Source organism: Primulina eburnea, chromosome 10 (genome assembly GCF_022965805.1).
Source record: "Primulina eburnea isolate SZY01 chromosome 10, ASM2296580v1, whole genome shotgun sequence".
Taxonomy (NCBI): Eukaryota; Viridiplantae; Streptophyta; class Magnoliopsida; order Lamiales; family Gesneriaceae; genus Primulina; species Primulina eburnea.
The window spans coordinates 37,972,422-37,990,397 of record NC_133110.1 but is presented as its reverse complement, the minus strand read 5'-3'; the positions used below and the strand labels follow the sequence as shown (position 1 = coordinate 37,990,397).

Below are 17,976 nucleotides of genomic sequence, written 5' to 3'. Positions count from 1 at the left end.
TACATGAATTAGCAAATATCTCTTCCGTATTCTCCTTTGGTTCCCCATATTAAACGACTTATAAGAAAACAAAACTGATTAAGAAGAATGATACCCCTTTAGGATTCGGATCAGCATTAATCATCAGGTTCGTTACTTGGATAATTCAAATAGTAACTAGTATGCCGGTTACTTTCCTATATACCCGGGCAAATCTTCTCTTCTCGGGCACTGTGGCTCTTCCCCGTCAATCAGCATTGTAAGCTCGGGCTTTTTCACTAACAACCCGGGTACTCAACTACCCGGGCCATCTCGAGAACTGCACACACCACCTCGAGAAATGAACCACACTCGAGTGTGATTGATACATGCAATCCAATCTGTCAGAACAACTTGGCTTTGGAGTGTCCGAGAAGCCATCAGAGGCTAGTATGGACTTAGTAGATGGCATGGAAATCGAGGTAACTACCAATTCCTCTATTATAAATAGTAGGTATTAATGTCATTTAATGATTCTGAAATCTTTGAACTCTCGAGCATTATACATATTTTCTCTGAAATATTGCTTGTATTCATCTTCAACCTGCTGACTTTAGCATCGGAGTGGCTACGTCGGACGCCCCTCCGGCGTCCATTCACGAGTTACTTTCTTGTTTGCAGGTGTTAATCTCAACCATTATCTTCACTCAAAATTCCCAAACATTATAAATTGTTGATCCGATCCGTTGAAGCTCCTTACCCGACTCACCCGTTTCAGCGAGATCGCATCAAAGAAGAAAATGAAACACAAATGAGCCAAATAGTCCGATTAAACTGAGTTTGCATTTGATCATAAATAGATGATACCATATATAGATTGAATTAGAGTTGATAAGGATATTAATACATTACACTTAAATTTATTATATTTATGTATTATTTACTCAATTTATTTGTTTAACATATTAAAATTATAGTTTAAATTAAAAATATTTTTTCACACATAAATTCATTTTATTCTAACTTGAGTTTAAATAGTTCGAATCTTCAATTCCATCATTAGCGTCGCGTTTTTTAGAACATTGTTTTATTAAATGTTTTATAAATTGTAAGATCTTTCGATTAGATGTATAAAAAAAATGTCAATGATATGATTAACCTAAAAGATAAATGTTGAGTCAAACGTATTAAAACACATTAAATTTAATTTTGACAATCTAGAAAAAGAAACATACTAAAACTCTCTCTTTTGTGGGGTTGGTTCCTTGGGTCCAGCAATAGTACCCCTGCTATACAACAAGTAAACTATAAAATTACAGTACTTTGGTTGATGGGTGAGAGGACCCTTTCAGTTGCCAAAGAACTGGAAATATCAGGCAACGCCAACAGAAGAACCAAGAGTTTGAATCTGCAAAAATAATCAGTTTTTTCAACTTCATGCGATGAATGATATGATCAATACAGCAGTACTAGATGTTAACATTTTGGAAAAGAATTGACAATTCTGTACCTTATTCACAAGTAAGTTTACTTGCTCTCTGTACATCTCTTTTACATCAGCAATATCGGCACGAAGCTCTTCCAACTTCACATAATATCCAGTTTTACAGGTTAGAACTGAACAGCTAATAAAAAACCAAGGTGTTTAACAAGCCCAATGCAGGATTTAGAATCACTAATGAATGGGTCGTCCCCCACAGAAACAAAGTATGAGGAATTTTATGAGGAATTTTAGGCAGTTTTAGTCACTGCTGCACGTAGCAAGCACGTGCATGCTTTAAAGTTAATATGCTTTTGGTTGCCTTCTGTTGTTAACTAAAACCAAAGGCTGGGAAAAAAGAAAAAGGGCAAAGGTGTATCCTGTGCAGCTGTGCTCGAGGGTATCTATTGGGAGGTAGGGGCGGACCCTGAAGAGAGGATATTGTTGCAAGCAAGGGTAGTCACTCACCACCTCTCAATGAAGAAATTTCCAAGTCGTGTTCAGTTATTCCTAAGATCTTAGTTCAACAAACAAAAGAACATTAACCCACCTCAATTTAATGTTTAATAGTTCTCGACTTCACCCCAATTAAATTCTTGGGTCGACAGTCAGCCACAGCGAGAGGTGTGACAAAGGTGAGAAGTTACCACCGGAGCCATGCAAAGTAGAGGGCTCTTCCTAGACTTGAACCAGTTAATTCTAATGAAGTAATTCCAATCTATATCTATATAATATAAAAGTGTGGATGATGGACAAAGTTTTTCAATTTAGGAAACAATTTTGAAAGCAAGTTATATAGATTTTTAATTAATTTATTCGTCTATCACGACAAGAGATTAAACCCAAATAAATAACAAAATAATTCAAATTATTTTTTTAAAAAAATCAAAATTTTAATCATTATTATATAATTAGTATTTACGTGCATCATACGTGCTTCTTGCTAGTGTTCTAAAATGTATGGTTAGGAAGGAGAAAAATAAGCTACCTCTTCATCACGCTCCCCCATCAATTCCAGTGCTGCAGAGTGTCTCCGTCTAAGTGCCTCTAGTTCTGCTCGTAATCCAGGAAGAGCTGCTGCTTCTTCCTGTAACTTTTCACACTGCAACATGTGTGACAAATCCATAGGTAAGTAAGTACGTACCCTCATAGAAATGGAGAGGGCCAATATCATACTGGAATCATTTTTACGGTTAAATTTCCTAGAGTAGAATATATATTTGTCATAGTACAACGAGCAAACCAAGTAGGCAGCATGAGAAAAAAGGGCAGATATCCTCTTGGTATCCGGGGGGAGTGAGAAAGCCCACAAACCTACCTGTGCAGTCATTTTAACCAACTCCTCGGCAAGAGAGTCGCGAATAGATTCCATGGACGCCTGAAGAGGATAAGAAACCACGATTATGGCACTTGTAACATCAACATGAGTAATGTTGGATGCAAGCATGGTCTCCAATGGTTACTCCACGAATTTGAGTAAATTAATTTCAATGAGTCAGAAACTAACCAATCTAGACATATAAGACGCAAGCTCGCCCTCCTTTTGGCGTAGGGCAGCTTCAAAAGTACTTGATGTCACACTCTTCATATAATATGGACTCATGGTACCTTCTAAAGCACTTCTACGTTCAGGAAAATTTTCAGACGAGTCCAAAGTTGATTGCAGAAAATAGCTTTCTTCCATACTGCTCAAGCTGCTTGCACTTGAAATCTTACGAGACAAGTTTCCTGCTAAGGTAGATTATCATATGCAGCAAGCGGATAAACATGTGAATTGATAGAACAAATGGGAGATGAAATACCATTTTCAAATGCAGCTGATTTTTGCCGTGCTATGAAGATTTGATCAGGTACAGCAGAAGATGGAAGGCGAGCAGCCCTTTCCTGTTCCAAACGAGTAGCTTTTTCTCTCTCCAGTTCCTGTTTCATTATTAATGAGCTTACACAATAAACTAGTGCATTATACATAGAATTGTAACATGAAAAGATTAATCACATGGATAAACATTTGGCTGAAATGAATGGGGAAATAAAATGATGCATGTTACCCGTTGCAGAAACTCTTGATGCATCAATGCTTCATGCAAGTCATCCTTGTGTTTTCTCCTGAATTCAATGATTTCTTCTTCAAGCTGTTTAACACGGCCTTGACGAGTGTCAGATTCCTCCTTTAAAGCAAGATATTCCTGCCTATTTTCAGCTGCCCTCTGTCTCTCCTTCTCAAGAGATCTCATTAGCTGTGTCTGCTCCGCTCTAAGGCATGACAGCTACAAAATATTCATGGCGGACATGATTACTAAAATAAGACTTGTATCAATAACAAATTTAAATAAAATCATTAAAAACCTGAGCTTCAAGAACATTTATCCGTGAAAGAGTTTGTGTTAGACGTTCATTAATAGAACGCTCTTTTTCCTCTGATGCTGCAGCTTTGGCTTCTGCTTCCTGCACAGTTAATAATCAAGATTTCATTAGATGTCTAAAATGCCAAATAAGAGAGAAGTTCCGACAGAAACCTGAAGCCGTGAGGTTAATGATCTTTCAACCGCTGCCCAAGCTTCAGCCCTTCTGGCAGCAGTTTCCTGTAGTCAATAGTCAAAGCATAGCAGTGAAGTGTAATCAAACAAAAACCAAGAAATAACATTATCAAACCTGCATAGCTTCAATCTGCCTTAAAAGAGGCCTGGTAGATTCAGGGACTTGTGTAATTAACTCCTCACACCTACGCTCACTTGCCTAGGAACAAACACTTTTATATGACAACAAAAATTCAAAAACATAATTTCAATGAAAAGATATTGCATCAAAAGGAAAAGACTACTTGATATCGCTTTTGAAGATCCTCGATGTCTCTGCGAAGCATATCTTCTCTAAAAACTGCCTGCAACAGCATGAAGAGACAGATTCTTTCATTGAATTAATCAGTGAATTAGAAATTTCAATATATTCATAAAAAATAACCTGCTGCTCTTTTCTGCTCAGAGTTTGCCTTAATTCTTCAAGTGTTTGAACTAGCATACTTTCACGGTCCTCAGCCTCTCCCAGACGACTTTCTAGTTCAGTTCTTGCTTCAGTGTTTGCACGCGCCTCCGCTAATGCTTCAGCTTCCTTTGCGGCGTTCAGAGCATCAGTGTAGTATTCCTTCTGAGTTGCAAGTTCAGCTTGGTGTTTTTCCACTGTTTCTTGAAGCAATTTTTCAGTTTCTGCCTTGTCTCTTTTCATGCTCTCTACTTTGTTCTCTTCTACCTGAGTATAACTCAACGTGTAATCGTAAATTTCAAAGGCTAGCAAAAACAAAGGCACAAAATCCCAAAAAAAGAACCGGTAAAAGCAAAAAGATAGCATAACAAGGTATCAACTTCCATGAGTGATGAAAGAAGGAGAAGTGAATATATGTATGACCCAGCCAAGCACCATTAAAATAGCGGTCAGAACCTAGAGATGACATGCATCACAATCAAGCCTAGGCACTGGTACCATTATTCCCATTAGACAATTATGAAAGCAACCAAAGTCCTGGATTCCATTAGGAGAGGATGAAATATAACACAACTAGTTACGCACATTTAGTTTTAAGCAACACAAACATCAATGCTAATTGCCAATGCAAGTTGCACAGTAGTCAAATTCCAGTGTTCTACTCTTTGCAGTTTCAATGGAAAATGTCAACATGATAGAGATTCAATACATCAAGGGTCTACACATAGTTGAGAAAACTATATGACCTGATTACCTTGGAGTGAGGATAAAAATGAACAAGCAGCAGAATCATCTTAAACGTGGAAGAGAAAAGTATGAAAGGAATTATCTAGTGTAGTCAAGAACTGTGCTCGAATCAAACCAAATACAGGGAAAAATGATACACCTGCAGCTTTGTTAGCAATCCTTTCTTCTCTTCCTCAAGTTCTCTGATCTAGCTTCCAGGAAAGTAAAGATGAAGGCATAATAGAACAGACTCATGTTAAAAATTTAACAACAATATCGATCATTATAAATGTGCTTACCTGTGCCCTTAACTTTCTAATTTGAGATTCCTGAGCAGCTTGCTTTTTTGAGAGCTCTTCACCTAAAGTCATCATAGCATGGGGAAAGTCATATAAGTTTCAGCCTAAATTTGAGGATCCATACAAGTCAGAGGACAAACATGAAATATAAGTTTTCCACGGGAAAAAAGACTTCCTCACAAATTTTGAATGTTGTTTCATGCCAAGACCATATAATGGCAAAACAAACCCACTGTTCAAAGTAAATTATCAGAACCAATTCATCAAGTAAAGACGTAGCCAAACACTGTGCTTTAAGGTTCCGTTGGCAATCCATCCTTTCCCAGCTGTCATTTTTTAATACTATTAGTTTATATGTTCTCGTTCCCTACTTATAAACATGAATTAGAGCATATTAAGCAATGGCTAATGCCTATCACTGACTAGTGCCATGAGTCTATACAGGAACCTGTATCCCTGCAGACAAATCCTAGCTACCCCTATGCTGCTTTCTACTCGAGTGAATGTACATTATTGGAAGATCCATGACTGCAGCAAAGATGACATACATTTAAAAGAGGAATCAGTAGTGACATCCAGCATATTTACAAGAGAATATTGGTTCAGGTCATGCCTTGGTTCCAATTTGTTAAAATGGATCTAAACCGTTTGAAAAAGTTCACACCCTAGCCATGCTGACAACAAATGAACTCTAACCTGGTTATTCGCAGTTTTCTTCAAACCATCCTGCCTAAATGAAGTTTTGTTTTTAACAAATTAGAAAGGTATGACAATCCTGAAACAAATACCAACCATCATAGACATCAAGCTAATGACATTCAAACTTCTCAACCATATTTTTTCTAGTCAAACAACTTTTGGGTTGCTCCAAAAAAATAAAATTGGATCAATGTGATGCGAGAGATGAAGTCGTGGGCCACATTGATCCAGAAAGGCCCATGGCCTTGTTCTTTCTTCTGGTATATACTCGTGTGATAGTGAGCCTTTCTGGATCAATGTGGCCCATGTCTTCATGTCTCACATCAAAATGCTTAATGGAGAAAGATTTATTTGGCTAAAAATCAATTAAAATATATCACCTAACATACAAAACGGAATAACTTGAATTGGACAAATGTTGGCTAACTATAGCACGACTGTGGATTATTTTTTTAATAAGAACTATGATATGCTTGTTCACCTTCGGCCATCACTTGGCTGATTATTTCATCCTTTTCCTTCAAAAGAGCAGCGGCATCACTTTTTTTACTCTGTTCTCTACGCAGTGTATCCCTCTCCTTAGTAAGAGCATACACCTGAAAAATACATGTACCACTTGGATTAATCACATCGACCTAAATAAGTCAGAAAAATAAAGACACCGATGAAGTCGAGAACTCAACAAACCAGCCAAAACTCAGTACACTGGTCACCGTTCAAGAAGAGATTGTAATATCCCTTCACAATATCCGCATTTTAAACTAAAACAGAAACCGATAAAAAAACAAAGGGATTCCTACTCATCAGGATTCTACATTTAAATTGATTTTTTTAATAACTATGTTGCTACTTGTAGTTATAAAGATTCATATCATTGATAAGATTCTACAGTTTCTGACCAAGCTCATCCTTCGCCAGAGAAGAAAAAAAAGTAAGTTATTACCAGAATGGGTGGTTAAAGTTAAAAACAGACAACATGCCTCATTAAAGTAAATTGATAAAAAGCGCATTCAAGATCAAACCAATTGTTTTGAGCTGTTTGCCAAATCAATCAGAAGTCAATATACCCTGCCTAAATGCCTAAAAAACAGTGTGTGGCTTTTCATTTCTCGTTCACCATTTAGAACACACATGATATCATAGATGCATGAACAAGCAGAGTACCAGAGGTTGGAAAAACAAAAAAACAATAAAATTACAAGCACATCGAATAGTTTCACGGAAGCTCTTCGAGTTATATTGCAACTCAAGTAAGTTAGACAAAATAATGCATAAAAGTACTTCAAAGTATTTCAACGACGTCAATTATGCATCTACTGGAAGAACTTCCAAGGTTATAGAAGCCATGCTTGAATTTCAAACAAGAAATAGCACCTGCAGATCGTACCTTTCTCTCAAGTGCTGCTACCCTCTGATGATATTCCTCCCGTAGAGACTCAATTTCAGCTTCATTCGTTTTTCTCTGAAAATGCATCCCCCAATTAATAATTTTAATACAAATTTATTCTCATTCAAAAGGAATTTGGATTAAACTATTTCTCAATTAGAAATGAAACTCCTTCAGTGGTATAAAATTCAAATATCGTTCCTTTTCCAACAGAAAGTACCAGGTGAGAAAGAAAAAGATGAGAACAGAATTCAAAAGTTCAAACAAATGACTGAATCTTTAAATTATTGTTCAAGCATCAACTTCACATGTTCCACTATGTGTCATCAGATCAGACTATAATCTAAATAAAAAAGGACAACAACAAAATAAAAGAATATAGCGTTTACCCACCCTAAAATCATCAACCAAAGCTTTTAGCTGCTCATTTTCATTCATCAGCTTTGCAATTTCATCAGCCTTTGCCTGGAAGGAAACAGTGAAAAACAACCAGATTCAAATTTCCTCGAGTATAGAAAATACAGGTTCTCACAGGCAAGACTCTGAAAGAGGAAACAATTATCTTAAATTACTGTAACTCCTTGTATAATTTATAGTGTGAAATAAAAGGTTCGAATAAACTAGGAATGATAATTGATGACTGCATGCCACATGATGGCTATCAAAGGAACATGATACAAATATAAAACATAGTACAACAATGGAGAAAAATAATCCTTCCATCTTCTCACAGTAACAGCACTAAAACCATTTCACCAAGCACTTTTCTTGATACACTCTGATTTCACTCAGTAAAAGCAAATCTGTTACAGCAAGCCTGTAATCTATTGAAGCATCTCTTGAACAGTAGTTCCTCAAGCATGCAATGAGATTTGACAAATCCATAACCATTTGCCTTTACCTGATACTCAGAACAAATCAACATTTAAATCCATCAAATAAAATTATTATTAACTTCCACTCCATTTTGTTTGATAGGCGTCACTATTTTCTACATGTTAAAAAATCTACTGGCAGAGAAACACAATGGTCATGCTCAAGTCCAAAGATAAAGCATCACGATTTAAAATACCTGAGCTTGTCTAGCAGCTCCTTGCAATGCAGTTTCCATCATTTTCATTTCCTTCTTCACTTTCTCCAGTTCAGATACAGAGTTAGTAACTACAGAAGAGTTGCTTCCAGTGCACAAAGGTTCTTTTACGTCAGTATCGTTCATTGAGTTTGGCTTTAACTCAATTGGTTTAGCAATAGCCTCGAAGTCTGATTTTGATGCCTCGGCATCATTATGCTGTAAAATGGTCAAGTTGTCTCCAGAAACATCTCCAGCATCTCCGGTTTTAACAGGAGAATCAGAAGCAGAAGATTCTATGCGATCAACTAGGCCTTCAGGTGACATATCCTGAGCTTGAGTTGAAAAAACTTCAACGGCATCTTCTTGTGCCTTCTGTTTGTCTACTCTCTCAGGCAATCCAGTAGCATCTTCCATTTTAGGCACAGAAGCATTACCTTCAACTTGATCTATAGGACTTGTTGCTGCTGGTTGTTCTGACTCCAAAGAAGATGTTGATTCTTCTTCTGATCTCTCCTCCTGAATATTTTTTGAAGATTCTGTTTGTATATGCTCAGGATTTTGTTCAGAAGCTTCGACAAAAGTCGTAGGTGAAACCCCCTCTTCTTCATCTTGACCTGAATCAGTGTTATCTTTTTGCTCCTCACTGCTATACTTTATTTCCTCCACTGGTTCTTCATCTACACCTGCTTTTTTTATTTCTTCATTTGCTACTTCTGCAGAATCATTCGCGGAACCATCATCCTCAACTTCTTTATCCTTTAAAAGAGACTCAGACTCTGCTGAATCAAGCTGTTCTAATGAGGCGGTGGTGCTCTCCTCATCTTTTTGCCCCATAAACCCCATGATGGGCTCAAATAATGCCTTCCGATCTGTCGCGGAAGGCCATAATGTGCCTGATGCTATAAAGCATAAATTAATGATAAATATTGTTTTGATCGACGCATATGCTCCATAATGATCATAGAGATACAATTGCATTAGAATAAGCTTCATGAGCTTAAAGCTTTATAACTAGGATAAAATTTCAAGAATCTAACTACATGTACTAATAACAGACATAAGCCATCATGCTCCTAAAAACCCTTGATGCCTAGAAGGACCAAAAGGCGTAGGCCAAGATCACTTAGGAAGTCACATAGTCCAAGTTAAGATCCTGATTGGCAGCAAGTTTTGGTGACGAGCATAGGCAAAGCAGGTAATGCAACAGAATTGGCATGAGCAAGTAGTAGTATGGGCTCACAAAGTTTGTTAGGATCCAAAAGCTATTGAATTTATTTAGGAAACTATTTCTGTAACACTTTATATTGACTTCAAATTGCGAGCAAACATAACTGTGGGGTGTATACCTTAACAAACATCATATCTCATCTCCTCACACTCTACACTTCTACCAATTTTTAAAGTATTATTCAAGCTCTAAATTGCTTAGCTGATCCATCATCACTTTAGGTTTTATGATACCTTCCGGTGAACTAATATCACGCGGGTAATTAACATAATGCAAATGCCAGATATTCTAAAATCATTGCGCAATTCTCAAGCTTTTCCACGAACTTACCGACATCAGGGTTATCAAACATATATTCCAGTTCCACAATCATCAAACATCAACAGCACATTGTAAATCAGATTCGAAAATTCTATTTGTAAATTTAAGGCGATCAAAAGTTATTGTACCAAAGAATCCATATACAACACAAAGAAAACAACACGATACCTTCATTGCCGCTACTGGTAGCATCTGATTTCTCCTCGAGCCCAAGGGCACTATCAAAATTCTTCTCAATATTTTTAACACTCTCACTCAGCTTATTCACCGCCCCTGCAAAATCCGGGAAATTCCCCAAAGAAACTTTCCCGCTAAACCACGCCATGTTCACAACCACCCAGCTTGATCCAGCGATAACCAATTATCGCACACTCCGCATGTACAACAAACCCCTACCAGGTTAATCAAAATCCGCAATTAAAACCATCCGCGTCCTCAATTAAGCTATTTTCTCATAACAAAAGTTTAAATATTAAATTTTGCAAACTTTAGATTTGTGAAACGAAACAAATAATTGCTTGATCGAGAAGATAGAAGCTTTCAAACCTTGAAGATCTGTGATCGGCAATGGGAATGAAAGGGATCGATCTGAGCTAGGATTAGCAAAAAGAATAATGATGCATAAGAGCTTCTTCAATCGAGCTGTTTGATGTCAAGCAGTGTTGCACCAAATTTGGTGGTGCAACACTGTAACAATAGCGTTGCTTATTTTTTTTTCCTTTTTTTTGTATTATTTTTGTAATTGTGTTTTATGTTATTTTACTTAAATTCTAAATATGATATAATTAGTTTTATAATCTAATTTAATTATTAAAATGTATTATTTCAAACAATAAATTTTAACAAAATAATTTTAAAAAACTTGAATATTTTAATTTAATACATAATTAATAAAGATAATATTATTATGTTAATAAATTATTTGTGATAAATTAGTTGTAGTAAATAAAATAGTAAAAAATATTCCATGAATATCTTAATTATGTAGTTATAATTAAATTAATTAATATTGAATACGGAGATACAATATAAAAAAAATAAGATTTCAAACACTAATTTTTTGAAAATCAAATAAAATGATACAAAATTAAATAAACATAAAAAACACTAAATTATTAAAATTGACATTATAATACAACATAAAATAAAATAAGACGACAACAATTAAAATCAAAGATAATGATACAACATAAACCTAACCAAGATAATAAACAAAAAATTATTAAAAATCATACTTCAATACAATAAAATAAGGATGACAAGCACTTAAATTTAAAACGGAAGTAAGATGGATCCAGATCCTCCAATGTCTCCAAAATAGTTTTCATAGTCGAGACTATCACGTGCATGTTTCCTTTCTTCCCTCTCACTCAAAATTCTTGACTGTTCGGCCTTAAAATTTTCACGCAAAGATGGATCTTGAATTGAGTTGAGATCGATTACCAAAATTTTGTTTTCTTCTTGAAACCTAGTCAAATCCAACATTTGTCGATTTTTTTGTTCTATTTTGTTTTCATTTTGTTCAAATTTTCGTTCAGTTTGTTGCATACGTTTTATATGTAATTCTTTGTTATATTCACGATAAGCATTTCCAGTTTGGATTATTTTCAGAATTTTCTTGTCTTAATCTCATTGATTCAATTGTTTGTGACATATATTCATCTTTTTTCTTTTTCAATTTTGTTTTTTTCACTCTAAGTGGCTGCTGTGACGAAGTACCACCAATATTTTCATCACTTAAATTAATCTCAAATGGTGATAATCCAGGGGACGCTGATTTGGGGGAATCCGTTGCTTGTGTGTCTGATTGTTGAGAGTCGAAAAATTTAATACCTCTTTGAATTGTTGACCGTGAATGATTCGACAAAGCTGCAAATTTCTACATATCTTTCATAATAGACAATACATGATCAAACTTAAAACCTTTCTTGAAATTAAAATCTTGTTTCATTAACTCTTTTGCACGCATTATCTGTATATAAAATTAAAGTTAAGTTAAAATATAAAAAACTGATAATACTATAAGTATAGATATTTTATCAAAACAAAACTCACAATATCCATATCTGAAGTACCGCTTGGATGGAGTTGTTCAACTTGTTGGAAGCATGCTTTTAGATTTTTTGTTACGAACTTCAGTCATGTCGGGTGCTGGTGCAGCTTTGCTCGAGACGACTCCAAAATTGATTTCGAGATTGGTTTATGCCTATGATAGGATCTTGGGAAATGTCAAGATAAACATGACAAAGGTGTATGTCTTCTTGATATGAATAAGAAGCAGTTCGTGCATTCGAAGCCATTGAAACAAAAATATGTTGGGAGATAAGTATAATATTTATTATATTAGAGGATGATAATGGTGACTCGAAATGAAATTATGTTATATCTATATATAAAATGAGTTATACTAGATGATATGAAGTTTATGGTTGTGATTGAATGAAATCTAATCTAATGGTGAACAAATCAGATCAAATTTTTTAAATATAGGATAAAGATCCGCGGTTCCGATTAAATAAAATCTAATCTGACAGAGTATAAATTTGATCAAAATATGATAAGTTTTATAAATGATAAATAAATATCTTATGGTTTTGATTAAATGAAATAAAATCCGATGGTGAATAGATCAGATCAGATTTTTTTGGATAAATGTTAAAGATCCTATGGTTTGGATTAAATGAAATCTAATCCGATGGTGTATAAATCGGTTCAGAATTTTTGGATAGATAATAAAGATAATGTGAATAGATTTGGTTTTGTTATATAATATCAATCATATGAAGTTATCCAACTCGTACTTCAAAATTTCCAACTATCAATATACAGCATGAATTTTCAAATTTTTCATTTTTTTAATTCAGCATCATCTAGCTCATCTGATGAATTTGATTCACATGTTCAAGATCAATTTGAGTCCATCAACGAAATAGAAAATTTATTGGGGAGTCTAGCAACCAATAACACAATTTTAGCGGCTTCATATGCTGAGCAACATGAAGTTGAAGTCAAACATGGAGGGTCGATTCCCGGTCATATCGTAATTCCGCATGATCGAGAATTGGCGGATCGTAATCTTAACGATTATTTTGTTGATAATCCAAGATACAATGAAACAATGTTTCGAAGACATTTTCGAATGTCACGAGGCCTTTTTTTCGTATTATTGAAGCTGTAAAGAATCATGATCGTTATTTCATACAACAAGTAGATGGTCTTGGTCGGCTGGGACTCTCTACTAATCAAAAAATTACTGTTGCAATGCGGATGTTGGCATACGGTACACCAGCGGATGCTGCTGATGAATATATTAGAATCAACTACAATTCAATGCCTTCAACGTTTTTGTCGGGATATTGTAGAGGTGTTTGCAGAGCGATACCTAAGGTCACCTACCTCCATTGATATTGATAGACTACCGCGTATTGGTGAAAAACGTGGTTTTCCTTGAATGTTGGGAAGCTTGGACTGTATGCATTGGAGATGGAAAAATTGCCCAACAGCATGGACAGGACAATACACGGGTCGTAGTGGTTCTTCGACCATTATTTTTTGGTATCGCTCCTCCAGCAAATTACTTTATTGGTGGAAAAGAGTATCATCAAGGATATTACTTAGCCGATGATATATATCCTAAATGGTCAAATCTTGTGCAAACAACTCATGATCCACGCGGTCCCAAAAGAATATATTTTGCAATGAAACAAGAGTCATGTAGGAAAGATGTCGAACGCGCATTTGGAGTACTTCAATCACGATTTGCAATTGTAGCATCTCCAACACGTGCTTGGAAGAAGAAACACTTGCAAGATATAATGACTGCATGCATTATAATGCACAATATGATTATAGAAGATGAGCGTGACTTGGATACACCAATCCAAGATGCGTTGGAAGCACCAACTCCAAATGAAGAAATGGTTACGGATCAAAATATAAGATTTCAAGAATTTCTTGCTCGGTATAAAAAAATAAGGGACATAGAGGCTCACTTCGCATTACGAGATGCACTAATCGACCATTTATGAGATTTATATAGTAATTACGTTAATTAAAAGTTGGATATTTGTGTGTCATTTCTATTTTATAAGCATCATTTGAATATTGATTGTATGTAAGAACCTGTGTAACTAGAATTCAACTTTATTAAAATTAGTATTAAGAATTTTATGATGTAATAATTATTTGAAATTTTTTTTTTTGCACAATAAATTTTTTGATAAAAAAATTTCAAATATTTGTATTAAAAATATGTAATTCTTTGCCAAAAATAATTTACAAAAGAAATTATAAATTTTTATCAAATTAGTTTCTGGATATTGAAATTTGATTATTTGGATTTATGTAAGTGATGAAATAACTTAAATATTTTAATATGTTTGTTATTATAAGATTTTTTTATTATCAAAATTATATATATATATATATATATATATATATATATATATATATATATATAATATTATGAGTTAATGTAAGTAGTTATATATGTATGAAAATAGTTTTATAATTTAAATTTATTTGAAAAAATAAATTTATTTTATATTTATATTCAGAAAAATTTATATTTTTTGGAGAAAAAATATTTAATATTATTTTTAATGTTTGTAAATAAAATATTGATTAAAAAATTGTAGTAATATTTTTTTTTTAATCAATAAAACAGTATTATTTTTGTTTTTATATCTAAATAAAAAGAGTGAACAAAACCGTATTTAAATTTGATAGAAAGTAAAGTGATAAAGTGAATATCTAAGAAGCGAGAATAAAATGAGGATTTAAGAATTTATAAAAACAAAAATTTGTGTGAGACGGTTTCACGGGTCTTATTTTGTCTTTTATTTGAGTCATCCATGTAAAAATATTATTTTTATGCTAAAAATATTACTTTTTGATGTGAATATCGGTATGGTTGACTCGTCTTACAGATAAAGATTCGTGAGACCATCGCACAAGAGACCTACTCATATATAAAAAGATATTTTAGAGAAATGAAATATAAAAATAAGATTTTTTTGAAAATGTAAAGTATCACAACTTTTTAAAAACTGCTCATGAGCTGTCAAAAACTTATGACAAAAACTTGTGTGAGACGGTCTCACAGGTCGTATCTGTGAAACGGATCTCTTGTCTGGGTCACCCATGCAAAAGTTGTTTTTTACGCTAAGAGTATTACTTTTTAATGGAGAACCATTGTGGGTTCGAAGCTATGAATCGGGGCAGGAAACAGACTGTCTGGAAAACTCCAGCAGCAAAATGCAGGCAAAAAAATCAGTGGAGGCATCAAGGGACAGTGGGGTTGTGTTTGTTGATCTTCCATGGCTGGTTAAGAGTTTTATGGATGCTGTAAGAATATTTATTTTGTACGTTATGTTTTATTAATACCCAAGTGATATATTTTTTAATGTCATTCTATTCATTGGCAGAATCTATGGAATGAATTGTTCCCTAACTTGATCTCTAAGGCAGCCACAGTGGATATTATCTGCCATGGAGAAACTAACAAAGATGGTGCAGTTCACTTGGTAAGATGAATTATCGTTTTTCTTTCATTTACTATGCCTTAATTGATATCTCAGACCGAGCCCCAAAACCCACGACATCCAACATTTTTAAGTTCGGCTACTTTAACAACTAGATGTTTAACAGAACTTTCCTTTCATATTCTATATTTGAATTTTTATAGCAGATTTTTGCAGAGATCCAAATATTAACACCAATGGTGGCTACTGGAGAAATGTATTTCGTTCGATACTGCAAACAGTTGAACGCTCACCAGTGGGCTATTACAGACGTCTCTATAGACAAAGTTGAAAATAATACAGACACCTCTGTAATGAAATGCAGAAAATGCCCATCTGGCTGCATCATTGAGGATAATTTCAACGGACACTGTAAGGTCGTACTTGAATATCTAAAGTCTACAAATTTTTGTCTATAAATTAATGAATTCATCAGGCATTTTGATCCTCGGCTGCCAATACAGTATACACACAGAAAGAGATATATCCTGATTAATTGAACATTTCAAGAAAAAATTACTAACCTCTTTGATTTTCATTTTCAGGTAAGTTGGGTAGAGCACTTGGAATGCCAGAAAAGCATGGTCAATGCTCTGTATCGTTACATAGTTAACAGCGGCCAAGCGTTTAGCGCAAAGCATTGGATTTCAACGCTGCAACAGCAACGTGAGCGACAAGTATTTTACATGGCCACAAATGTTCCCACAAAGGATTCAAGTGGTATCAATCCTTTAAACTTCTGCACTTACAAATATCTTCTCAAATATGTCAAATCAAGATTAAAAAGTTGTTGAACAAAATAGGTGTTACAAGACTTGCTGGGAGAAAAAACGTTCTTAAATTGGCACAAAGAATGACAGCGAGTTATTGTAGAGCACTCAGCACATCTAGCTATAACTCGTGGGATAAGATAGCTAGTAAAACAGGAGAAGATTGGGGTAGCCTCCGGGAAGAATGTTAATGATCCTGGAGAACCTAATGGTGTAATTTTATGTGCGGCTACAAGTGTATGGTTACCTGTGGCTCACCATGTGTTATTCGACTACTTGAGAGACGACAATCAGAGGAAAGAGGTCTGTTAACATGCTCCTTCCAAATATACAACACCCTACCTTGTTATGTCAATGGATAGAATCCTATTTATAGACTTTAATATCATATTTTCTGTCAGGGAGAAATAATTGCACCCTCTATCATCTGGCGCTCCTATATGGTAACAACAATCAAAGTGTGCCGCTTGGTCTGCCGCATAATTCAAAAGATTTGAGTTATATGCTGGACATTAGATACAACTTTTGATACTGCAGCAAGCCCTTTTCCCTACACTTTCCCTCACTTTCTTGCATGAAATTGCAGTGGGATATCATGTTTAATGGAAGCCCAGTTCAATCAGTTGCAAACATAGCTGAAGGGCAGGACCGAGGAAATGACGTAACAGTCCTGGTAAGTTCTACGCCACCAACACGAAGCAAATCTTACCAAAATCTTTAAACGTCAATTTTCAAATTCCCTCAGTTCTTTTTAACCGGAATACAGGCAAAGAAAGGTGATGAACTCGACATGTGTGGGTACTTCAAGATAGCGGCACAAATGCATATGAATCAACAATAATTTATTCCCCTGTGGACATCAATGGCATGCAATCAGTAATGACAGGAATTGACTCAAGCAACATAGCTATTTTACCTTCTGGTTTTTCAATTATTGCTGATGGGGTTGAATCTAGGCCTTCGGTAATCACTTTTATGCCAGAGGAGAAGTGCACAGAAGGTGGATCGTTACTAACAATTGCCTTTCAAATCCTATTAAGAAACTCTCCCACAGCGAAACTTTTGGCAGAATCTGTAGAATCAGTCAGCACCCTAATATCTTGCACATTGCAAAACATAAAAAGAAGTATGCAGTGTGACGATTAACAACATTTTCTAACATTATGGTTAAGATATAGTTTCAAAGACTTGATTTGTGTTTAAAGCATTCTTTCTTTTTTTCCACAAAAAAATTGTAGTAGTAGGAAGATAGGTGAAGCATCAGTTTTTTCTTTGCCGTATATTTATTGGGCAAAGAAAATGTAAAAATATTATTTTGATAACATCATTACATTTGTATTTATTATGGGGCCTGGCCATGGATTGGAATATGGCAAGGATATGTTCAAACCTTGGAGAGCTTGATGACGAATCCAGAGTGGCTCAGCAACGTATAAGCCTGAGATGCATACATTCACTAAAAGCACCTCTCCCTTTATGATCGATTAACAAGAAACAGGACAAGGCTTAAAAGATTCATAAGCAAAAAATGATCA

General features: G+C 34.9%; 1 protein-coding gene and 1 pseudogene across 2 annotated transcripts; one reads left to right on the top strand and one right to left on the bottom strand.

Annotated features, from left to right (window-relative positions):
* Positions 1-1,125: 1,125 nt before the first annotated feature.
* On the bottom strand, positions 1,126-10,798 carry LOC140803484 (golgin candidate 5-like). Of its 2 annotated transcripts, none has more exons than XM_073159383.1 (19): positions 10,318-10,798; positions 8,601-9,499; positions 7,922-7,993; positions 7,529-7,603; positions 6,623-6,737; positions 5,443-5,504; positions 5,304-5,351; positions 4,400-4,684; positions 4,260-4,319; positions 4,091-4,174; positions 3,955-4,020; positions 3,785-3,883; positions 3,487-3,705; positions 3,241-3,358; positions 2,946-3,169; positions 2,757-2,816; positions 2,427-2,540; positions 1,469-1,543; positions 1,126-1,366 (listed from the first exon to the last, which is right to left on the bottom strand). In XM_073159383.1, the coding sequence occupies exons 1-19, from the start codon at positions 10,472-10,474 to the stop codon at positions 1,331-1,333; spliced, it is 2,868 nt and encodes a 955-aa protein (XP_073015484.1). In that variant the 5' UTR covers positions 10,475-10,798; the 3' UTR covers positions 1,126-1,330. The 2 variants fall into 2 exon arrangements, with proteins under 2 accessions (XP_073015484.1, XP_073015485.1); XM_073159384.1 differs by having other exon boundaries at positions 2,946-3,166; positions 10,318-10,796.
* Positions 10,799-13,410: 2,612 nt separating this feature from the next.
* Positions 13,411-17,512, top strand: LOC140802924 (homeobox-leucine zipper protein GLABRA 2-like; annotated as a pseudogene).
* Positions 17,513-17,976: the final 464 nt, after the last annotated feature.